Genomic DNA, 23,499 nt, shown 5'->3' with positions numbered 1-23,499 from the left:
TTTTGTTATTATCATTAATATATATTGAGTTTATGAAGACGGGTTTTAAGGACAGTTGCCACTATTGGGCTAAGATAAGCTATCATATAAGTTTCTCACATTTTTGGGAAAAGCAGAAAATTGAAACTTTATGAAAATAGCCTTCAACTATTTTGAATCCTAATAAACATTTGAACCTTTGTACTGTTGCATCGCAATATGACCCCGTAAAAGTTTAACAGAATTATTGCAACACGCTTGGAAATGAATTTCAAAAATCTAAAGTATTGTTTTTCAAAAACAAAACAAACTTGTTTTTTAGGCAAATTTCATTGAGACAGAAGAGTTGTTCATAGGACTTGAAAATATGCTTTTACACTTAACTGTTGATGTGATTTCACCAATAACCAATTTCACTCTGATTGTGCCAGATTCAAACTCAGCAGTTATCTGTATCGGGTTGCTTTTTTCATTAATATTCAGATGCTTTTTTAGATGTAGATGTTCTCATTGAGTCTGAAAGAGGGGGGTCGGGTGGGACAAAGGTAATACAATCATGTCATTATTTGCTCGACAGCAGGAGGGCGTGAGTGAGTCTACAGCTTTGTTAGTCTTGTTTGAGGGAACGCAACAGAGAATACATTTATTTTGCTAATAAAAGTGCAAAAATATGTAAAAGTTCTGTTACACATTGACTTCCTTGTGTTTTGTCAACAAACGCAGATGTTTTGTCAACACTAAAACATCTGCATTCACATAACCATGAAGACAGCATCACGTGTGGTGGTATGATATGAAGGAACTTATTATTTATCAATCTATGTTCTTACAGATACTAAGTACAGTTTCAAATGAGAACTTTTTTTCCCATTTGCTTATTTCTAGTATTTTGAGTAATACATTATCATTCCCAGCCCTTAAAATGTTCTTGCTGTTTAATTTAAATAAGTGACCAAATTCAGATATGATCAAATAACAACATTAAACATTTTAGCGACCATTTCTGTTGTGTTTTTACAACTTATGTTGACACCTGACTACTGAGTGCATTAATATGAATATATACACACATAAATTAATTTCCACCTGAGTTTATTAAAATTGGGTTCTACTTTCTGCTAACACTTATCATAGCCGCACTACTGAAGAGAAATGGACATGTGTGTTTTCTGTCATTTACACACAAAAAGGCCAACTTAAACCTTTAAAACAACATTTTGTCATACATTTATTTATTTTTTGCTTCTTCAATCTATTTTCTTCATATCTTTCATTTGAATTATTGCGCATTACTGCAAATCTGCTGCAATGACAGCAGACACACACTAGATGTCCTCATCACACCACTGTGCACGGAGGCTCAGCTCCTCCAGACACAAACGCCTGTGTCATCACAACACAATGGCCTTAAAGCGTCTTACAGCCATTCAGTCACCGCACAACTCAGTAGAGTAACACCAAGATGCAGAAGATCCAGCTGCTTCAACAACAAGTCTCTAATCTAATGGCATCTTCTTTTTTCCCCTCAGTGCCTCTTCTCAAAGATCACGTGGGGTCCCGACCTGCTCCCCCTGGGTTCTGCAGAGATGATCCAGATGGCGGGGGCTTTCATGGTGTCCTTGTCAAACATCTTGTTCTCCTCGGCCCGGGCCAACGCTTCTAGTTCGGGGGAGGTTTCTGGGCACCAGTCTGCCAGGAACTTATCTTTGGCCTCGCAGTAGTTCACCACTACTTCCTCGGGCTGCACCCCAAACACCCAGTCTGGGAAACAGAGAGACGGGAAAAGAGTTTACATTCAGAGCTTCAGAGCCATGAATTACGCATTAGTAAAAAACACTCTGAGTCATTCAAAGGGACGACAGGGACAGGAGGCTACGACAAACCTGCAAAGTCGTGCATGAGGTCCTTCATGAGGTGACCGATGATGGCATAAAGAACACCGATCACGACGAGGGCGGCTATGATCAGGTAGAAGACATAGGTGGGCAGGTGGATGGCATCCCGAGAGGGAGGTATGTAGCTCTCAAACAACACCGTCCCGTCGTCTTCCACGTAACGGACATTCAGGTTGTCCTCCATCACCTCCATTGCGGACTGAGAGTCTTCGAAGCCGCTGTCAGCCTGAGAATCCCCTTAATATCTCAGAGTCATCGCTGTAGCAAAAGAACACATGATGTAACACGATCAGCATACATTATAATTCCAACTAAAGTTTTGCATGCAGAATGTGAATGAAAATCTCTACATTACTGCGGAGTAGCCGGAAGCACTCCTCCAATTGACAGGGTGTCTTCACACTCCTTGCAACATTATAAGCAAGTAAAGCTTAAGTAAAGTACCTGTATCTGTTTGCTTGTGGAGCGTAGAAGAAAACTAGGCTGCAGAGGCTTGAGGTAGAAAAGGTCAGAGGAATGACGTAGGAAGCATGGTTTTCCTAATGAGTATTTACAAGATACGTAAAGTAAAGGACATTGATTTCAGTTGTGTCGTTATTAGATGCCTATCTATCTATCCATCTACCTATCTATATATCCATTTATCCATCTATAAACCTTTAGCTTACATCCTTACCCAACAGTATTTGATATGACTAATGTACAGTAATCCATGACATTGACAAACAAGGTCACGGCCCCTCTCATATGCAAGTATTAGGGGACGGTAAGATGGATTAAAGGACCAGACAAAACAGCACTCTTGTTTTACTCAGTTGTTTACTGGAGATAAGCTTAGTCCAACACCAGAACAGATCAAACTGACCTGTTGGTTCGTACCTGACACATTACAGCAACACGTGTGACAAACAGAAAATGCAGGTTAAGAAAGTCTGACTGGTATGTAAAGGAAATACAGCGAAATGACATACATACAACATATATGCACTTTTACTGAGCCGTCTTGATATTTTTATGTAGTATACATATATAGTCTTATAGATACATGCATACTAGGTCATAAGATTGAAATATCAGCGTTTTTAATCAAATTAATTTTTACTGAACATGCACATCTTGAAATGTTGTTTGAAATGTTTGCAGCACAAAATAATAAAGTGTAATATATTTGGAATGACATAATGGGACCGTGTGTACATATATTTAAAATAAAAAGTTAAAGCAAATAAAATGAGGATAAACTATAACTGTGTTTTACATGAAACAAAGATACGTTAGTATGGATGCATGCAGTGGAAACTCAAAGGGAGGTGGCATACGGGGTCATGGGGCAGGAGAAGGTCACACTATAAATGGACATTCTTTTCTCTGCAGGGTAGGATGCAGAGATGGAGCTTCTCAGTGGAGGAGGGATGGATGGTTGATGGCAGCCTGCGTCTCCCTGGTAGAACCCGGGCAGCGGGCCGCCATTCTCCTTTTCCATCTGCAGCCCGTCTCTCTCCAACAGTTTACTGCAAATACTCAGTCGGGGTTCTTCTTCTAGTTCTGCTCTCCCTTCCTCTGAATCAACCCCGACTGGTTTGGGGCCAAGAATCCAGTCTGTTGGAAGGAAAATGTGTTAGAATGAAAGTCCATTATTTTCTGTAGATTAGTATGTCCTCTAAGGGGAACTCCTTCAATTTAACATTTGAACTTCAGTTAACTTTTCATGGAGCAAACAACGTCATCGAGTCCATTATGTGAAATGGAGTATCCAGCGTTTTGGGGAATAAATAGTTTGGCCTCCCAACTTTGTGGAAGTGCCATCAAAAATCCACAGAGTACCCCTTTAAGGTGTTACTTAATCAGCACACATTTTAATCACCTTGATGATACACCACAGAAACTATTGGGGAGGTTGACATCTTGTCACACAAACCTCAGGGCTAATGTGAAGGGGAGTCATCAAACAACATGGAAAAAGGCAAAGCACTCATGCAGCCTTGGCCCAAGAGCTCAAAGAGGAAAAAAGGACTCAAAGACACCAGAGTGGAGAGAGTGACGGGAAGGACACATCAGACAGGGGTTACCTGCTAGGTCATGTAGTAGATCTTTAATCAGATGTCCCACTATGGCGTATGTGGCCACTATTACCAAAACCACCCCGACTAGGACATATAAAACATTGCGCGGCAGAGTGACAGCATCTCTCGCCGGCGGGATGTAGTCCAGAAAATAGACCTCCTCCTTGGTCCTGGACAGCTGGAGGAGCTGCCTGTGCTTCAACACCAGCTGCGTGAGGTTCAAAAGCACAGCTCCTCCTGAGGCATTCGGGGACACAACTGGTTGTTGGTTCATGGTTTGTGTTGCTTTGGTAAAGTTGTTTTGTACAAGTGGATACTGTCCTTAAATGATGGTGAGATCGAGGAACGTGGTGAAGCTTTGGGGGTGTTTCTCTGGGTGATTTACTGTCTTCGTGCAGATTCAAGCTTCTTTACTGCACTGTGAAAGGTGGCATCAGAGATGAGGGTGGTCAGTGAGATTTTAACACATTTCCTAAAGGCGGGAAGGATGGATTCATGACAGATGGTTGTGAAATGAGATCATGGTTTCTTGTGAGTGACAGCTCACAAAATGGTGCTTGAGAAAATCTAGCTTAACAGGGAAGAAAAATGGGAAATCTTAAGTGTGCAAACTGTCCCAATCTTTTGTCTGGGCACCAATTTTTTCTTCTTCAACTATTTAGGGATCGGGGCTCTCGGCCAAACTTGCATGGGAGCGAGGAGTGTGAGATGGAGAGGTGAATATGGGACAGAGTTAATAGGATTGAGTCTGTCCGAGGGCAATATCAGCTTTCCATCTGTAGGGATTAGAGATGTGAGCGAGCAAAGAGGCTTATGGTCCTCCATGACCAACGTGCATACATATATATATATATATATATATATACATACACACGTTTATTTAGAGATGTATAAATTAAAGTAAACCTAGTTTATTTATCACTTGGAATACCTCATGGTTTGAAATGTGTATGCACAGCAGGTCTACTTTTATATTCTGTATATGTCCTGTCACATAATTCACTTTGACACTTTATTTTCATAGCTCTTTTCTTGCTTAAAGACAGCGCAGATGCTTATATTCCAAAAATGTAACCAATAACTATCCCAATGAGGAGGAAACTCAATCAAGTACAAACAGATCTCATTTGAAAACAGAATGAGGAATATTTAAATTAAAAGGAACTCATTTAGATGAAATTATGAAGTATTAGGATGTTACGGTGAGGTTGTATGAGTCCTTACCTTGTAGCCAAGACTTCAACTGCTCCATAAATGTTTTTCTTTGACTGGAAATTGAAAGGACTTCCAAATGGGCGTGGCGTGTTGTACAGAAACGGCTCTGGAAATAACCACAAACATTCCAGAAAGTTAAAGTCATGCAAAAAAAGTGACGGCTCTATCACAGCAAACAAAAAAAAACACCATCAATGATGAAGGCAGGTAGACAGTGATCCAAAACCCAGCTCTCCTCCTCTCAGATCTTCTCGGTGAAGCTTCGGGATGTAGATTGCTCCTCTACTCTTTAGATTTATTGTCTTTTGGTGGCTCGGGAACTTTGCAAAACTGAGAAAGAAGAAACTGCCATTCTATGATGGTGATGACAACACTCGCAAAGATGATGAACCAGGAGACCGGGTGCAGACCGTAATAGAAGACGTGTGTCATGTTGTGTAAAAGTTGAAAGGTTTTTGGGGGGTAAAAAAGATTTTAAAAAAAGATTATAAATTGGAAAAACAAGTCTTGCCGAAAACAAATCAGCAGATGAAGTAAAAAAGCAATGGGAGGAATGGTGGTAACGAAGAAGCAGTGTGGTGTCTTTGAATATGTCTTTCTGAATGAGACGGTCAGGAGATTCCAGGCTGTCTGTGACAGCATCAAGGTGCTCTTCAGTAATCTATGGAAGGATTTGCTTGACACTGTCGCTGTCACCGCCAACACCTATTATCTGAGTCAGCAGATATCAAAGCAGAACACGAGCCTCTGTTTAGCATCTCCAGAAGGATATTACATTTTCACCAGCTCATTCACCATCACCAGACAAGGCAACACACAATTTATTCTATTTTCCTGAACTAAAGTTTGAGATGAATCTTGGACATTACCTGTAAAACAGACTTTCTCTTTTGATTGCAGGATCCATTCAGTTCAGCAAAAAAATGGAAGTAAGATTCAATGTCCCCTCCAAGTGAAAAAGAGAGCAGATCAGTTGCTAAATCAGACGTCCCAGAAAGCACTAGAAGCTGGACGGCTGATGCTCACTACGCAAAAACAGTAACCCAATAATGAAGTTAGTCCATAGTGACTGTGGCTCTTTCAGGCTGGGGTGACCACCTTCTTGGGTTTGTCTTCTGGTTCTGTCAGCCACCTGAAGTAAGCGTCACTCAGCATGAAGGCCCAATAGACGATGGTTAGAGAGGTGTTCACAGTCACAATAGCAATGATCAAAGGGTGCATCATTGCTGCAGACTGGGAGGACTTTTTAACAATCTGTGTCACCTCAAAAAACTGGTGTCCCTTGTGTCTGCAGGGTAGGCGAAGATTGTCCGTGTGTCCTGATTTAATCGCCTCTCAGTCCGTTTCTCCTCTCAACTCCCCACCCCTCTCTCGTCTCTCATTCCACCGGCCACTAAGTTTCCGTGGCGGCAGCAGCAGCGTAATCCTCTTCAGCCGCTACGTTACCCAAGATGAAGTTGCATTAGATACAGGCCCACTTTACAAATGAACACCCACAAGTGTCTCATTCTTTACAATATGCAGTAAAAAAAATAATAACAAAAACAGGATGAGCTGGTATTTGTGAAGAAACTGTGCCGGAAATGTAATGTGTATTAAAACAACACTGAAAAAAAAAAAAAACATAATCCTTACTCTGAACTTTATTTTCTCTCTCAGATATAATCCAGAAACTAATCAAGACTGGAGACATCAGACGAAGGAGTTCTTAATCTTTCCCCAAACAGAACAGATGGCTCCTCAGTGGAGCCCATCGGGTCCAGACAACACATTGCGCAGCGTGACTCTCATTTGTTTTACTTTTACAGACCCATCTACCAACAGTTCATCAACTGGGTCAAATTAGAAAGCAAAGGCACGGCGGTGGAGGAAAAATGCCAACAGGCACAATAAAAATCATGTAAACCCGATTCCTCCACCAGGGGGCAGTCGGGAACAAGCGCTCACTGCCCGGGGAATGACACCAGATCGTCCCATTTTGAGTGGGCTCCTCGTGGCCGGTGCAGTCGTCCTCTAGATAGCATAATCGATCGCAGCCACAAATACCCCCAAGTGCTTGCACATCACGCGCAAAGTCCACCGCGTGCCCTTTGCACAAGCTCCCGTTGAAGTGGCTCTCGTGAGACGTGACTCCTCCTGTGTTGAACTTTGGGACCCACGAGAGAGCCAACGCATTGGGGAGGGAGGGGGGGGGGCGCGCGTGTCGTCACGGATTAAAAGGCACCACGGATCGGTGTCAAGGACACTTTACTCTCACCGACCTCCTTTCCGTCCAGGGCCAGCGAAGAGGACACCGGCTTCTAGCATGTCTCTGTCCACCAACACGCGTGTTTAGCGGTGCACCACGTGCACATTTGTTTGTAACAAGTGAAAAAAACGACAGCGTGTCAACGATGAGGCCGCCGGTGGAAGTCTGCGTTTTGCTCCTCTCTCTGTTGGCTCCTGGCGTTTTGTACGCCGTGAACAACGTGCCTGCGCTTCAGGAGTAAGTGTCCATCCAGTGTCTCATGGGCAGAGACAGAGGGACAGAAGCTTCTTCACAGGCTTTTAATGGGGCCTGGGGGACATTCTTTTTCATTTATTTTGTTACTAGAGGTAACCCCGGTTTAAGCTGTCGTTTCTTAAATCCAACACAGGAGAACAAGATCCTGACTCAATATTCATCATTGGCCGGGGAGCCATTCAAATTGATCCATGTAGTTGCACTTTCAGAAGAATTCATGATTTAGGTTTTTGTTTTTTTTACTATTCAAGCTCTTTTGAATCTGGGGGAAACTTTCTAAAATGGAAATGGAGGAGGTTTCATGTGTTAATGATATTGCTTTGCAGTCAACTCATCATCCCAAATATATCACCTGCTCTTTTCTGATGAAAGTCTTATGTAATACAATTGGCTGAGTTATTTACGTGATATGATCATTTTTCCTAATTGGTGTATGATCTCCCACCATCGCTCCTCAGACCTCTTCCTGTCCTTGGAATGGGAATGGTCGTCCTGGGATTTGTTCTAATCATCACTCTCATCTCTGTGCCAAACAAAATGAGAGTGGACCCCTTATTCTATGGTACAACCACACAAACACAGACTTGAGCATCTACAGGTAGAGTAAGTGTGGTGTTATTTCATTGTGTGTGTTCAGTCTTTGCAGCGTTTTCCTTCACCTGCGTGGTGGGCCTGACCAATGCTTTAGAACAGGACGGCTTCATCTCTGGCTTCATGGCGTTCTACTTAAAGATGGTAAGCGGACCGGCGCCGAGCGACGCCTTCCCCCCCTCTGCCTGAACCCACTTCTCAATGATCGGTTGCATTTCAAACTCTGTGTAAAGTTAAAATTCATCATATGATGCCGTTTCTTAAGGGTGAGCCTCATCTAGGCTCCGCCTACGCTGTGATGATGTCTTACTGGGAAGGCGTCGCTCACTTGGTCCTCTTCCTCACCATCATCCACCGCATGTTTAAAGGGTAAACCGTGGCATCCTCATCAGAAACCCGTCCGCTGTGTGTTCAGTGAGTCCTCGAACTGAACACAACCGTCTTTTTTTCTGTCCCTGCAGGATGTCCTACCGTAGCCTGGGGCTGCTGTGGGCGGGCTCGTCAATCGCCCATCAAATAGTTCACATCCCAGGAGTGGTCATTGGTGAGAGCCTGCCTATGTTTGATTCATCACGTCCTCCATGTTGTTTGCGCCTGGTCCTTTTACTGTTCTTCTTCTGTTCAGGTAAATACGGGTCTAACATTCGACCTGCCTTTTGGAGGAACATCCCCTTCTTTCTGGTGCCTTTCTGGGCGGCTTCTCAGCTCTTCAGCCGACACAGAGAGATCCCAGTCATTCCAGCAGACCAGGTAAAGACGTTTATGGTATGTTATTATGGAGAACTGAAACATAGATGCATACATTCAATCAGCCTAAGCTTGAATCATCATTTAAGTGCTGAGACGTGGAATATTTACTGAGATTTTTCCTCTGTCGACTAGATTGCAGTGGAGCAGAAGAAAGGTCTGCTGTCCCGACCCGTTGACCTGCTTCTGTCTGTGCTGCTTCTTGCATCAATGGCCTTCTCCGTTTTCAGAGGCTTTGTGAGTGAAACCACATGGAAGCTTTTATATCTGTCCAACATTTCTACTTCTTAATGAACCCGAGGGTCACATGGGGGGCAGGGATGCTATAACGCACTGCTGCCACTCTGCCCCAGGTGGTGCTGGACTGCCCTCTAGATGCCTGCTTCACGTACATCTACCAGTATGAGCCCTACCTCAAAGACCCAGCTGGCTTTCCAAGGGTTATGGTTCGTCTGGAGAAGAGCACACCACATAAAACAAGTTGCAGTCAATACTCTGGTTCAAAATGCTGATTTCCTTTTTTTGTGTGCATCACTTCCGCAGATGCTCGTGTATTTGTTCTATGGGCTGCCATTACTGACTGTCTTCACCTATGGTCTGAAAACGCCAGGATGCACCTGGATGTTGGATTGGACCATCTTCTTTGCCGGGGCCATGGCTCAGGTAACTTGTGTTTTATGTCTTTGCTGTTGTTTTATATTCCTTGAAAAAGCCACAAGCCGCATTAAAGCGGACTTCCTGCTGCCGTTTTCTCAGACCCAGTGGTGCCATATCGGAGCCTCTGTGCACTCCCGCACTCCCTTCACATACCGAGTCCCAGCAGACAAATGGTGGCCCGTTATCAGCCTGAATGTGCTGCTGGCTGTTGTGCCGGTTCTGCTCGCCCTGCGCTGCCGCATCAGTCCCACTTACTTCATGAAACCTGTTCCCGAGGGACAGACCGACAAAGACAAGAAGAGGAACTAGACCGCACACCAGCCCCGGACGGGTGAGGAATACGTCGCCCTGAGACGAGGCTCATGATTTCTGCGGACCCTCTTTTGCACACAAACTAAAATATACCCATTTTCCAACAAAACCCCCAAAGGAAATCCCAGAATATTACTCAGACTTGACTGGACAATAAGTAGCAGCAGCAGCAGCACTCCCTACATGAACCATTGGACTCTGATAAGAGGGCTGCTGATTGGAGTTTGGGACTGACATCAGCTTTCAGGTGACTCATGCAGATATCCAGTTGGTATCTTTCCAGACTCTTAAACAGGATTATACCGCTTGGCAACACCACAGGAAAGTAACCGTCATCATTAGGAATCTTTCTATTTACTCCACAACTACTCATCTAAAATGGACAGTTTTCTTTGTTCCATTACTGAGTACCTTTTTTGAAAGAAGCTCTTCTGAGTTAAAGGCTGAATAACTACAACTTTGTTAAGAAGTTAATCAGGAGAATTTGAAGAAGAAAATACTCCAACTGGTGCCTTCATTTATATTGTGTAAGATGTTTGTGGATCCAAAGACCAACATGAGATCTTCACGTTGTTTGTTTTGACCGATGGGCAGTTTAAAAACCCAACTATATTCTGTTTACAATTTTATATACAATCCAATTTAATTATCGGAATTTGTTCCGTCCATCAACTAATTGATTCATCGATCAGCTCTAGATGTGCTGCGTCTGTATGGTTGTTTTTTAATGTTCCGTCTGCCACATTCTTTCGTAGAATAAATAAAAATGGAGCGTTCAATTGGCCCTGTGATTTTAAAAAAAAATTGTATTTATTGCAACAGGATACAGATTATGTGTGTCGGCGTCTAAGATGAAGTGTGTGTTTGATGGTGCCGTAGAGGTTTGACCCGCTGGCCGACTTCGCTCTTCTGTTTTAGTCAAACTGATAAGGGGTGAACCCTGGATTTAGGTAAGCGACAACTGCGCAATGATCACATGACACGTTGGTAAGCCGTCCTTTAAAAAAATTAAATAACTAGAAAAATCCTGTCCCTATAGATCCAGTTCAAACAGAGTTGAATAACCACTGTTAAATTTAGTTTGGATTGAAAGTTAATCTCTCTCTAAATGTATTCATTTACACGCAACACATACAAACAAAACAGTAATATCAAGTGAAACTAGTTTTAAATCTATCAAATCAATACACAAACAATGTGTAACCGTCAGAAAACGTCATAACAAAACTTTAAAATCTATAAAAGTGGTAAATGGATCTGTTATTGTGTCCCATTCTAAGACAACATATATTCTGGAATATTGAGCTCTACACAGATTCAATTAAATTACACCTTAAGTTTTGATATGCAGTATACCATTGCGAGGTTCTTTGTTAAATGAACATGAAGAAATGCAAATGTATTCCTCACACCTCTAAGTTTTCCAAATAATGTAATAGCTAATAATTAGGGCCGGGACTTTAGCGCGTTAATTACGATTAATTAATTACAATGTGAATTAAGATTAATTAATTACACAAAAAAGAACACATTAAACATTTTTCACTGGATGAGTTTCGGAGGACCGATTATACTGGAGCACCAACTAGCGTTCCTGACTTCAGACAACAACAAACCACAGTGAACATGAACGAAGACGCTGACGAGACCATGTCGGTTGGCCCCGTGAATGGGACATTTTATTATAATAAACACACGGATGGAAGCGTCGATAAGAGCATGGTTGTGTGCAAGCTGTGCAACAAGGAATTCGCATCGAGCCTCAAGTATCACCTCAACGCAAAACAATTAGCAGCTAGCGTGGACGTTAGCCCGACTCCGAGCCCAACCCACACTGCACTGGTTTAAGGACCAGGGTAACTAAGTCCACGTCTGAAAAAATAACCAATGTTCTGAATGTACTTCAAAGTATTGGTCTACTTAAAAAAACCTAGTTTACAGAAGGTCTACTTACCTATAGGCTACCTGAATTTCTGAAAGTACTATATTTCTAAATATGCTATTGCTACACTTGTCTGCTGGAATTGATTGAACAAAAATAAAAATCCATGTGAAAAAATGTCTTCTCATTGTTCTCAGGTCAAATATTTATGCAATTAAAATGCGATTAATTTCGATTAATTAATTACAAAGCCTCGAATTAATTAGATTAATATTTTTAATCGAGTCCCGGCCCTACTAATAATACAAGTAATATTATATATGTTAAATATCTTTTTTTTACACAATACACTCAATACACATAAGTATATTGCTTTGAGGACAGACATCGGGGCACTACAAGTGCTCATTTGACTTTTGCTTCTGCTGTATTTTGTATAGAATATTTTTGTTTTACCTTTGGGATTAAAGTTCTGCACCTGGTTCATCCTCTGGGGACCATACATATCTACTAAATGTTATGGTAAGCCATCCTGTAGAGATATTTGAGTCTGCTTCAATGCGTTTGCACCGCTAATAAAATGTGTGTGTTTGAAGCTTGAAAACGGTAACAGTTTAAGTTGGCTTAAAATAGGAAAAAAAAATCCGCAGAAATGTTGTTCTTTTTCTAACTTTATTAAGAATGGAATACAACAGCAGAACAAAAAGTCATAAGAACACCAAAAAGTGGATGACTGACCAAATATCAAAGGGCCCAAAGACAAAACAAAGTGGACGCATTACCCGTCAGGTAGATTTAGCCGTGCAAAGACTGAACGTATTTAGCAATTCAGATACAATCAAGCGGTTATCTCAGGAAAGTACTGTGAGATCGCATTTTCACAAGCTATGTCTACTGGAAATGTTCACTAGCCGAGAGGGCGTGACAAGGTCAAGCCATTGATCAGGGACCCGGCAAAATACAAACGCCACAATATTTACAGTACAGAGATAAGACGCAATCCAATGATTAATTGAATTTATTGTTGACGGTTTGATTCATGTACTGGTATAGAAAAAGGGATGTTACATCGGCTCTCTGGAGTGTAAGTTAAAAAAGAAAGCATACTCACGATCAAACAATTCATAATAAATAGCAACGTAACACGAATATAGCAAATATTAGAAGAAGCAAGTCAGTACAGCAAAACAAACTATTCAGGGTCTCAATGGGAAAAGAAACAGCTACCGTACACATACTAAAGGGTCACCAGGGACTGGATGCTAACTTGCATCAATTACATCTGTGCTTTGCTAACAGAACACTAAGGAGGATTTTTCATGTAGAACAAGCTAATCTTTGCGACAAAATAAAAGTTACTCTACGCTTTTCTACGTTTCTGTCTTACATGCATACGCTCACACACGCACACAAACAGCTGTTAGTCCCACCAACAGAGAGGGTTTTAGTTCAGACAGGAGGAGGATCGACTGTATTGAGATGGAGGCGTTGATAAGCGTTAGTGCTATAGTTAGTGTTCGCGTGGACCTCGGTTAAAGGAAGCTTTGAAACACTCAAACCCAGGGATAGACCTTATAGAGACTATGTTAGCGTAAGAAAGACCTTATTTATCAGGGTAAATAATGCAAAGCGGAGCACGGTTAGAAGTAGGAAAAGGGATGGCGATGATGTGGACTACTGTCTTTCTTATGGGCCACGGTTAGCACCCAGCCATTGAAAAGCGTTGTATTATTTATGAATTATTTGGTTCAGTAGTAGCTGTGTGCGTCCTCTCGGGCCTTGTGTCCCTCTCCTCCGTGTCTCCTGTGGCCGCGGCGCTCGCTGTGCTGGTTGTGGTGGTGACGGCGGTAACGTTGGGACCGCCGGGCTAAAAGAGGAGGGAAACAAACAAGTTTCATGTTTTACACATAGTGTACTACATGCACAGCTATGACACTGTTAACTTAGGAAATATGTTAAAGGGTTATAGAATTAAGGAATAGAACAAGTGATACCGGCCGGACTTAAGGCTAATTAAATATCAGAGATATAAAAAAATAATGACAAGAAATTGGCAGATAGCTGCAGTGTAAATTACTCTGTATATGAGTATAATATATATATATATATAAACAAACAAAATAATCATTATGATTCCCCAAGAGTATTCCCCATGACTGGCGCAAGGTAATAAAGGGGGTGATTACAAATAGTTTCAAACTGTTAGTGCCAATCTTTAGCCTCCATCCCGCTAGTAAAAGTCAGGGCTCAATAGTTACAAATTCTCATCATTTTGTTGCTATCACTGGCAACCACATTTAACAGTCAAAAAAGAAGTGGACCCGGAAATAAAAACATATTTAAAATATTTCATTGCTGCTCAGTCAGAACCAGAACCAGACAAAGCTGCATGTATTTGTGTGTCCACGAGCATCTTTTTTAGAGAATGGCAAAGCAAATGAAACAGTTTTGACAGTGTAGTGAAAAGTTTAACTAACCCGCAAATCATCCCGTCACCTTATAGCTTTGTGGGATTTAACAAAAACTATAATAACAACAAATTTTGTTCAACTACTCAAATAAAACTCTTCTTTTATGTTGAATTTCCGTTATCAAGCTGAACAATAAATAGTATTTTAATTTCTTGAAGTATAAGGTGACCAGAAATGGTAACCACATGGTGTAATGTACCACTCACACTTTGTGCAGATGATCCTGGGTCTCTCCCAGCTCCCGTCGGCCCGGCAGCGTGCAGTGGGGATGTGGCGCTGGAAGAAGCCCTCAGAGCACTGGTAGCGTACCACTGCGTGGATGTCATAATGTGACCTTCGCCGACCTATCAAATGGGCGTTCTCCACTGCGGGCGGTGTCCCGCACAACACTGCAGGATATAATGAAATAAAAATAAAAAACATTGCATAGATGAGATGTATATACAGTATCTATTTCTCATCAATCCAGAAATGTATACGGTGCCAAAAGGGTGCCTGACCCTGTATGATGAAATACCCAGTGTATAAGTGTCATCCCTTATGTCTTTTAAGAGCAGATATTAACAACAAATGTTAGTGCGTTGTCTATTGACGCCTCTAGATGGCAGGCTTGTTGCTCTATCTTCTGATCTCAAGGAAGGAGGCCAGGAGGAGCTAATGGGTCTCTGCAGCAGATTCACGGAGGCACGAGGTCGCAGTCGGACACGTAATCCTTTCCCTGTGTCCTCCTCCATCTTTATCCATCCTCCATCCATACTCCTGTCCTGTTCCTGTCTTTAGCTTTGCATTCGGCTCGGCTGAGAGGAGTCAAAGACGAAAGGTGTGGGACGGCTCTCAAACTGGCCAATTTCAGAGAGAACGCAGTAATTGGCAATAACTGCAAGTAATATTTCTGTCTGCCTGGAGGAGTGTAAGAGAGCCCAAAGGAGAGTTGACAATAAGCAAAAGACTGAGATTGATGTTGGTCTTGAAAATCAATACAGGTTTGACACTAACTCACAATCTTCACTAAAGTTTGTGTTTAAAATGTTGGGCGCACCCATCTGTGGCTGTGACCTTAAAGAGAGAAACAATGCAAATGACCAACCGCTGAATCAAGAGCACAAGAACCAGTGATGACTATCGGGACCAGGTGGTCAGTAAGAAAACACGATCACAACGTGTGAAGACAGCAAAAATCTCTACTTAGGAAGTGATTAAGCTTTGATTTGATGAGAAAGTCCTGAATGTGCAAAATAAGCTTTCTTTCATTCAGACATTTCTGGTTCGGTTTGGTTCGATATGGATCCTGCAGGATTCCAGTACCGGTGCCTTTCTTGCAGATGTAGGGCAGGTTGTAGTTGCAGGGAACGTCGTTCCACTTCCCGTCCTCATGGGCAATGGTCACCACACAGTCTTCCCCACCAGCAAAGAAGTTGTCTGGCTGGCTCTCCCTCCAGTTCTCATAAACCTGCACCACAGTAAAACAGTTGGTGTCAATGTGTGAGCATCGTCCGTCGGTGAGTCAGCCATCTTTCCCCGAGCAAAAGGAAAGATGAATACTTTCAAACGAATGGCTTCTTTTGGTACATTGCAAACTCACAGAAACGTGGACAGATTTCCTCTGACCATTGCTCAACTCACCATGAGCAATGGAACTTAATGTCCAATTTGTTCTTCTCACTGGTTTGAAATACTAAAGATTTAGCAACATAAATCTGATGGGTTGTTTGCTGCTGGAAGGCTGTTCTCTATACAATTCTCTTAACAATTGGATTAATTGTTTTGTACTTCTTATCAATAATTACTGATGTTTTCTTTGCACTAACAAAAGCTGGAGGTGAAGATTCTCTCATAACTGCACAATTCAACGGTCACTGACCAGTTCGTTGCTATCGGTCCACTGAAAGTCTTCCTCCACTGTGCGGTCATTCAGGCCGATCCAGGCGTTGTCGTGGCCCAGACCTGTAAAAGGCAACAGTTGTTTTTCTTCTCGCTCTTGTTTAATTACTATTTTGTTATACATAGAATTAACAAAACTTTAAATGTTTCCAGTGGTCTGTTTTAGTCAAATGGATTTCACCTCTTCTTTGCTATACGAGATGAATGCTATGTGTTAATTTAATGTTATTTATTATACCGTATATGTACTGTAGTTATGAGAGAAATACACACATACCATTGATAAACTCCTGCTCAGTAACTGAGACGACGCTACTTAGGTGAGCACTGTGCTCTCTGCAGTCCTTCTCTGCATCCTCCCAGGTGTGTCTGTGCGTAAAGTACCTGGGGGACATTGGAAGGGGATATAAAAGTACATATTTTATACATTACGCAGAAAGTTTAATGGGAGAGAGCGCTGCGGCAAGTATATCGCGAATACCCTTTATGGCATAAAAGAGTAATACGGATAAATGGAGCACCTGTGGTTGCAGTTAAATATATTTATTAACAGCAGAACCAGTTTTTCATCATTTCTACCTGTAGCAGTGGCCGTGGAACTTTCTCCAACCGTGCTCGCAACCTTCTACATCTGTAAATATGAAGAGAAAATAGCAGGTGAGAGAAACTAAGGTTATTGCCATGTAAAAGCCCAGTGAAAGAGCAGGAGGACACAGTAAGATAAAATGTTTTGCATAAGATGGGAGGAGAAAGGAAGCTTTTTTGTTCCCATTTCGCAAAATGAAAACAAAAATATATGAGCATCTTCAGAGGCTAAATACATGAACTAATTATACAGCCTCAATTTTACTGCACTATTAGTATTCATTAATAGCATTAAAGCCAGGGAACTCTCATTAGTGCATTGCACCCTCCCAGGCGTACACGCAGGCACAATGAGAGCAGATCTGAAGGTGGAGGAGTCTAAAACCAGTGAGGGGATGAATCAGCACTTGAGTGTGTTATGCTGGTTTGAGTGCAGAGTACAAAAAGGCTCTGATTACTCTGCCACACAGACACATGCGGGAGTCTTGCCTCATGCTCATGGAAATAGATGGCATCTTTTTTGATGTTATTAAGGGCTGCTATTCGATTTCCTCCTACCAATCCTAATTTACCTAATTTGATACAGATTACCTGCCTCAAACTATTTTACACACAGGCGGTTCACTGCTAGCTTTGCTTAATTACTTTATGGAAACAAAGCCATCCTGTTTTCTTTCTGTGCCTCCTCATCCTCAGCTATGACTTCGATTTCCTTAGCTTTTCACTTTGGTCAGCTGAGCATAAAGTCTCTTAGAAGGGGAAACAGGTAGCCTGGCTGTGTCCAGCACTTCTAAAGCTGACTATAAATACATTATAGCTTGGCAAATCTAATCAAGACAATGAATAAGCATTGTTCTGAAAAGGTCAAACAAAATATAATCTTTAAACTAATTTGATTTCTTTGGCTGTGTCCTAAATTTAAAATAAATTGCATGTTGCCCACTAAATTGTGCTCATTTTAATAGATTCTCTCTCCTTTTTAATCTCCCTCTTTCCCTTTTCCATAATTTGACAAAGCAGTTTTTATAAAAGAGTTTGAAAAGGTATGAAAGGGTTTGTCACTGAAGTTTACTTGCCTATCCTTCGTTACATTATAGAGGCAAAGCAAAAACCCCTCTATATATATACATAGTTATATAAAATTGGTGTGATCACTATCGCACCAAACACTACAGACTTGCTTGAAAACATAATGTGCCTGCAGAGTTTTCATCAAGCCGCGGGCCTGTGACTCACATACAGCGCTGAGATCTGCAGCTTTGTGATATCGTGTTACGACATACAAGCTGTAACAGAAACGCTGAAAAACGGATCAAAGTCATTTTCACCAGCGCAGCATGCAACAAACATCCTACTGCGAGATGACCCTGGAATCTGTCATTTTGCTGCTGCTTCACACACAACGTGTTAAAATAACCAAAATACAGTAAGTTCAATCTGACGCTGCAGTATTGTCACTCTCACCTTTCTCGCACGTGTCTCCTGCATAGCTGGGCAGGCAAAGGCAGAGGAAGGAATCAATCTTGTCGACGCAAGTGCCTCCATTTTCACAGGGCTCAGACAGGCAGTCATCAACATCTGTAAAGTATGTATGTATGTATTCATCATAGAGACAGAAAAACTCTGTAGGCGTTTGCGTCCATTCAAATACGGACTGGAAAAGAGCAGGTCTTCAGATCTGATTCTGAACAGTGAAATTGTCCATACAGTATCATACTTTAATTCAAACAGGTTGTGGGGAGAATAAAAACGGTCTAATCCCTTTTGCATTCCTTATTTTACCTCATTCTCTCACCGAGAAAGGCACTCTAAAAGCACTTCAAGGGTTATTTTTATTCATGCATTTACTTTACTGAGCGTAAGGCTGACAGGGTGTGTGTTAAATCTCTTCTTTTGTCTCCTCCATTGTCTCCATTTACTCGGGAGGAATAGCACTCTGCATTGCTTTTCCTTTAAAGCAGTTATAAATTGGGGGGGGGATTAGTAAGCAGAGACGAGGAACCTGATCAGAGAATCTAGGTTTAAGCTCCCATTTTCGCAGACATCGCCAATGCAGAAGTAGCAGAGAATGATGTCCGCTCCAGGGCTGCTGTCTAACCTCTCTGCGGATAAAATAAAGCAAGAAAAAGGAACATCTCCTCACATGGATCAATAGAGTATCACTTTATCATTAAAAATAGTGGGTACGTTCACCACTGTGCAGGGTTTGGGACCCATAATAATACCTGTGCCCCAGGACTGCAGAATATATTAAAACCACAGCAAAGAGAGCAAACAGATTGAATTTATGAATTTGAGTAATTCAGTCAGGGTCTATAATCAGCTAAGTATGTCCAATAAACAGGGCCAGAGTGACCCTTAGCCTCATGAGATGTTTCAGAATGTTACCACTAGACACACTGAGAGTTGGTTGTGATAAGGCTTCATCATTAAAGCAGGTTTTAATTCACGTTTGCTAAAAATCCAATTTGTTTTTGCTTTTGCTTTGATTTAAGTGTTCTTAAGGACAGATATAGAAGGTGCAACCGGAGAGTCGTGCAAATGCTTTTTCTGTGAACAGTTTTGGAGTTGAGGGATTGATCAAAGGTTGTTTCTGCTCAAAATCATGAGAGAAAATAAGAATGTAAAGAGCCGCACAGTTTGCACTTTTCTCAGTGAAGAAGTAGTGCTCCTTAACTGCTTGGTTCATTGCTTTAAATCACAAAAAAATGCTTTTGTGTAGAGCAATGGCAAAGTTACATCACGATTTGGTAACAAATGAACTGTATATTAGAGCTTTAATCCAATATCTAATGCTTTGGATTTAGATGTACAGTTTGGATATCAGTCAAAGCGATGTTTTTTAATACCAAACAGCATTTACTTCCTCAGGCTTCAAACTCAACCTAAAACCCTACATCCCAACCCTCACACTCCTCTCTGCATCTGCCAAACTGCTGCTTCCTCCCTCACTGAGAGCAAAGCACTCGAAAATGTAATGTAAAACAAATGTTAAATTGTTTGTATACTGCTAAGAACCTAGCATATCATTTTAATAGTTTCTATGAGTGTAAAAAGCTAATCACGTCACAACGAGTTGGTTCATAGCCAAATTACCCTATAGTACCCAAGTCTGATCCCCTCGACCCCCCCCCCCATCCATTACGCAGAGGGAAAACTGCTCCTCGGAGAGATTGTACTGCAAATTCTGCAAATCCATGAGAAAGCCCTCCAGCCGACCCACACATCAGCTGTCAGTTCCATCGACTGTTTCTCTGTCCCTCCATCTTTCTGTGACACTGAGCAGATTACACTTGGCACTTAGTAAATTTGTTCACAGCCTGGTTTTGAAGTTCATATATTTATGTGGAAATATATACCTACTGTATATACTACATATGTATTACTTATCTTGTACTATTTGTTAGCATTTGTTTTTTGTTTTAGAGGGAAGGTCAGTTGTGTAAGCTTGTAGCTTCTTACCTCTTGTGTCTAATATGTTTTTATATGGATTTTATGATGTCTCATGTGTGCACTATAAACACATATAACACAATAAAAGAAAAAAATATATTACTAAAGGCGACCACCAAGGTCGTGTTTTTCTTTGTTTTCTTAGGATTATGAAAAGAAATACTGGCCCGATTTTGATTACACTTGGCCAAGTGTAGCATTAAACTCCGCAGCAGATTATAATTATGGTCTAACACAAACTACAGTATTAACAACAAACAAGGTATTCTATGACTTTCAACATGTGGTATCACTCCAACTGATTGCAGTAGGTCTACTGTAAACGAGTGTTAAACAACAAAAACACCATCTCCTGTGAAATGTTGAGGTGCACCCAATGACCTCAGTGCAAGCTGGTTATGTGCAGATGTTCATTTGCACCTTGAAGACACAGGATCACATCTAATCACATCACACAGAGCACCTCTAATTCAGACCTGAACAGATTGGAATAACAACCGGGGAATCGGCACTAAGATAGAAGGGGAAAAAGAGGAATGGATCAGGAAGGTTTTGAATCTAGATTCATTCCTGTGCCTCATTGTCTGTTCACCATTGGTTGGTTTGTGTCTATTGGCCCTGACCTCCTGTAGTCTTTATTATCTCTAACCACAAACAACTGTGGTCATCGCCTCCACCTTATTTATTTTATTTTCCCTACTCTTAGTTGCTCAAACTGTCAGCCACATGTCAAAAATAATGATCAATTTGGCCATTAAGGGCTTTAGGTGATGAACAATTGATTAGGTTTTAATAAATGTCCTTAATGGAATGTTTGCAGGGACATGCCTGTGGGGCACGTGTGCGTGTGCGTGTTTGTGTAAGCATCACTCACCAATCTCACAGTTCTCCCCAGTGTATCCTTGTGGGCAGTAGCAGCTGTAGCCCGTTCCCTGTGGAAGGCACTTTCCCCCATGCAGACATGGGTTTGTCACGCAGGGCTCCACTTCGCCTACAAGGGGAAGGCAGATTAAGGGGGGGGAGTTAACGGAGTTGATTACTGATACTGTACTGATACTGTTTTACGGGGATCTTCAAACTTGCCCGACAACTAGGATTTTTTTTAGGATTTTTTCCAACATTGCGGCTTAGCCAAAACCAGCAGTTACAGCACACGCATATCCATTTCACACTGGATTTCTTTTCAAAGGGATCAGAAGCCACAGAGCCCCAACCTCACAGTCCCCTCACAGCCACAGTTGTCATGGTTACCTTATGGAAAGCAAGACCTTGGCTCACTCCACCAAGCGTAGTGGGCAGCGTGAGAACTTCAGACATTAGCCATCATCAACAGAAATGAGCAGACCCCCCGCCGAGCACCTCGGCCCCGCCATTCACCCACTAAATGTGTACGTGTGTGGTCTCCTTCCACAATTACAAATTTCCATATCAATTGACACACTACCGCGTGTTTCTCCCCTGAGCCGCTCATTATAGCAACTTAAGGTCTTTGAAAACCACCACTAGTTCATCCTGGCCGCGAAAACCTCGGCTGTGGGAGTCTTTGTTCTGCCAGCTCTCTCTGACACTGAGGACTGCTTGGAGGGGGGGGGGGGGGGGGGGGGGTGAGTTGACGGTGTGTGTGTGTGTGTGTGTGTGTGTGTGTATGTTTGTGTGTTTACACAGAACGATGAGCGAAAAATCTTGTCCAATAACTACCCAGAGACATCTAAAGCTCGCATTCTCTGAATTACCATGACGCCGTTGCTGTGTTGGGTGAAGTAAATGTTCAAGGATGAAAATAAATGAAAAGATAAAAGATTGAGGGTTTTCAATCAAGAAAGAGATTTCTCAATAGCCTCCCTAGATTTATGTTTTTTATGTTTGGCTTTTATCAGCCAATCCTGCGGTTGTGGTTTGAATTGTGCTGAAGTCAGGTGTTGGAACCAGCCACGCATTTCATTTAATGCACACAGGCCAGCGTGCACTCGCAACCTCCACATCAGTCAAGGTCACGGCACGCCTTGACAAACACCAACTGTTATGACAAGTAGATTAACTGCAGTTTGTATGCGTACCCATGTGTGCGAGAGATAAACCCTGTGCGATTGGCCGTTCATTAAAGCGAGTGGTGCAGAAAAATCAATAGAAGTCGGTGGAAGGAGTTGACAGAGTGGACTGTCCCTCCTTTGCACGGAAGCAAACACAAACAGCAACCACAACTAATGAGTTTACAGAAATACCACAGGAAGGGGATGATAAGAGGCGGAGGCAACGTTGAGAAACCTCAAAGTATTAATCCACACATCACACATTGCCTTTGCTTGGAGTAATAAAAGCTACAGACACGGCGGAAATATGGTTTACTTTACAAATATGATTTTGGGATAAGGACGTTAAGCCTCAGAGATGGCTACAAGGGGAGAGAAGCACAGAGGGAGGCGGAAACGAGAAACCATCTGCAATTTAAGTGTAACAGAAAGATGGTGTGATAAAAAACGGTTTAAAAAGACCCCAAAAATAGAAAGAAAGGTGACTGCATTGTATATCAAATCCTTGTGTGTTTGCATCCAACACAAGGCTTCTTTTATCTCTATCCTCATCGATTTCACTGACTGATGAAGTGCCCCCTAATCCAGTCAGGAGAGAAAAATACTGACCACCACCTAGAAACCGAACCACAAGGGACTGAACTGGAGACAAAAGAGAGAGACAGAGAGGGAAGCTACTACTCTGGAAGCAAGCACGTCCATCCACTTCTCTTGTTTATGTAGCAAAGGTGTGTCATCGATCAATCAACCCTCACAAGGTACACTAGGAGCCCAGACCCCTTGCCCCCGGCTTCATGTCGATATGGTTTACAGCTGTTTTCCGGCCTCAGATTACTCAGGTCCCGAGCAGGCCCCTGATGTGAGCAGCTTTCAAACGGAGTAGAATAGAAAAACGTCTAATCTGTGATGTGAAGATGGCTGCCAGGTGATAGGATGTTCCCTGTATGAGCTCTCATTACCAAGTAAAAAATAACAACTGAACGAGGTGGCCAACCAGGAGTGTCACTGGCAAATACAGGGCTGCGGATCAGTCAACATGTTGTCTGGTGTGGGGGGGGGGGGTGGTCTCTGCCTCTGGTAGGGTAAAAGGTGTGGACCAGAGGGAATAAACACTACGTTCTTTTTAAATGTGCCTGTAGCGAGGTCATGGGAGGAAATGAAAAGGCAGTTTTGCAACTGGGGTCTTAGTTTTTATCTGCCTTCATTTTCTATCCACTATGATAACAGTGAACCTA

At 42.1% G+C, this 23,499-nt stretch overlaps 3 protein-coding genes across 7 annotated transcripts in view; 1 reads left to right on the top strand and 2 right to left on the bottom strand.

Moving 5' to 3' along the window:
* Positions 1–1,036: 1,036 nt before the first annotated feature.
* On the bottom strand, positions 1,037–7,269 carry LOC119209660 (uncharacterized). Of its 3 annotated transcripts, none has more exons than XM_037459117.2 (5): positions 6,022–7,269; positions 5,342–5,482; positions 5,162–5,258; positions 1,863–3,473; positions 1,037–1,740 (listed from the first exon to the last, which is right to left on the bottom strand). In XM_037459117.2, the coding sequence occupies exons 4-5, from the start codon at positions 2,065–2,067 to the stop codon at positions 1,505–1,507; spliced, it is 441 nt and encodes a 146-aa protein (XP_037315014.2). In that variant the 5' UTR covers positions 2,068–3,473; positions 5,162–5,258; positions 5,342–5,482; positions 6,022–7,269; the 3' UTR covers positions 1,037–1,504. The 3 variants fall into 3 exon arrangements, with proteins under 3 accessions (XP_037315014.2, XP_062413599.1, XP_037315016.2); XM_062557615.1 differs by lacking the exon at positions 6,022–7,269 and having other exon boundaries at positions 1,863–2,132; positions 2,319–3,473; positions 5,342–5,888; XM_037459119.2 differs by lacking the exon at positions 5,342–5,482.
* Positions 7,270–7,401: 132 nt separating this feature from the next.
* On the top strand, positions 7,402–10,747 carry tm6sf2a (transmembrane 6 superfamily member 2a). 3 transcript variants are annotated; one of them, XM_037459115.2, is made up of 11 exons: positions 7,402–7,637; positions 8,114–8,217; positions 8,293–8,390; positions 8,512–8,615; positions 8,708–8,790; positions 8,872–9,011; positions 9,129–9,230; positions 9,347–9,439; positions 9,537–9,656; positions 9,750–9,981; positions 10,081–10,747. In XM_037459115.2, exons 1-10 carry the CDS (start codon positions 7,546–7,548, stop codon positions 9,957–9,959), a joined length of 1,146 nt encoding a protein of 381 aa, XP_037315012.1. In that variant the 5' UTR covers positions 7,402–7,545; the 3' UTR covers positions 9,960–9,981; positions 10,081–10,747. The 3 variants fall into 3 exon arrangements, with proteins under 3 accessions (XP_037315012.1, XP_037315013.1, XP_037315009.1); XM_037459116.2 differs by having other exon boundaries at positions 8,872–8,996; positions 9,750–10,747; XM_037459112.2 differs by having other exon boundaries at positions 9,750–10,747.
* Positions 10,748–12,846: 2,099 nt separating this feature from the next.
* LOC119208895 (neurocan core protein-like) overlaps positions 12,847–23,499 on the bottom strand; it is a 33,049-nt gene continuing 22,396 nt past the window's right edge. The window contains exons 13-20 of the mRNA XM_037457824.2: positions 21,109–21,225; positions 18,246–18,359; positions 16,776–16,827; positions 16,474–16,580; positions 16,177–16,259; positions 15,621–15,765; positions 14,522–14,704; positions 12,847–13,711 (exon numbers count right to left, since the gene is read on the bottom strand). Of these exons, the coding sequence (XP_037313721.2) occupies positions 13,593–13,711; positions 14,522–14,704; positions 15,621–15,765; positions 16,177–16,259; positions 16,474–16,580; positions 16,776–16,827; positions 18,246–18,359; positions 21,109–21,225 (920 nt within the window). The 3' untranslated portion in view covers positions 12,847–13,592. The remainder of the gene's footprint in view (positions 13,712–14,521; positions 14,705–15,620; positions 15,766–16,176; positions 16,260–16,473; positions 16,581–16,775; positions 16,828–18,245; positions 18,360–21,108; positions 21,226–23,499) is intronic.

Source organism: Pungitius pungitius, chromosome 15, assembly GCF_949316345.1.
Source record: "Pungitius pungitius chromosome 15, fPunPun2.1, whole genome shotgun sequence".
NCBI classification, from domain to species: domain Eukaryota; kingdom Metazoa; phylum Chordata; class Actinopteri; order Perciformes; family Gasterosteidae; genus Pungitius; species Pungitius pungitius.
This window is presented reverse-complemented; position numbering and strand designations above follow the sequence as displayed.

Coding starts and splice junctions, on each gene's coding strand:
- LOC119209660 (XM_037459117.2), bottom strand. CDS start 2,067: ATGGAGGTGATGGAGGACAACCTGAATGTCCGTTACGTGGAAGACGAC. Junction 1,741..1,862: donor CCTCATGCACGACTTTGCAG/GTTTGTCGTAGC, acceptor TCTGTTTCCCAG/ACTGGGTGTTTGGGGTGCAG.
- tm6sf2a (XM_037459115.2), top strand. CDS start 7,546: ATGAGGCCGCCGGTGGAAGTCTGCGTTTTGCTCCTCTCTCTGTTGGCT. Junction 7,638..8,113: donor AACGTGCCTGCGCTTCAGGA/GTAAGTGTCCAT, acceptor ATCGCTCCTCAG/ACCTCTTCCTGTCCTTGGAA. Junction 9,012..9,128: donor ACCAGGTAAAGACGTTTATG/GTATGTTATTAT, acceptor TCTGTCGACTAG/ATTGCAGTGGAGCAGAAGAA.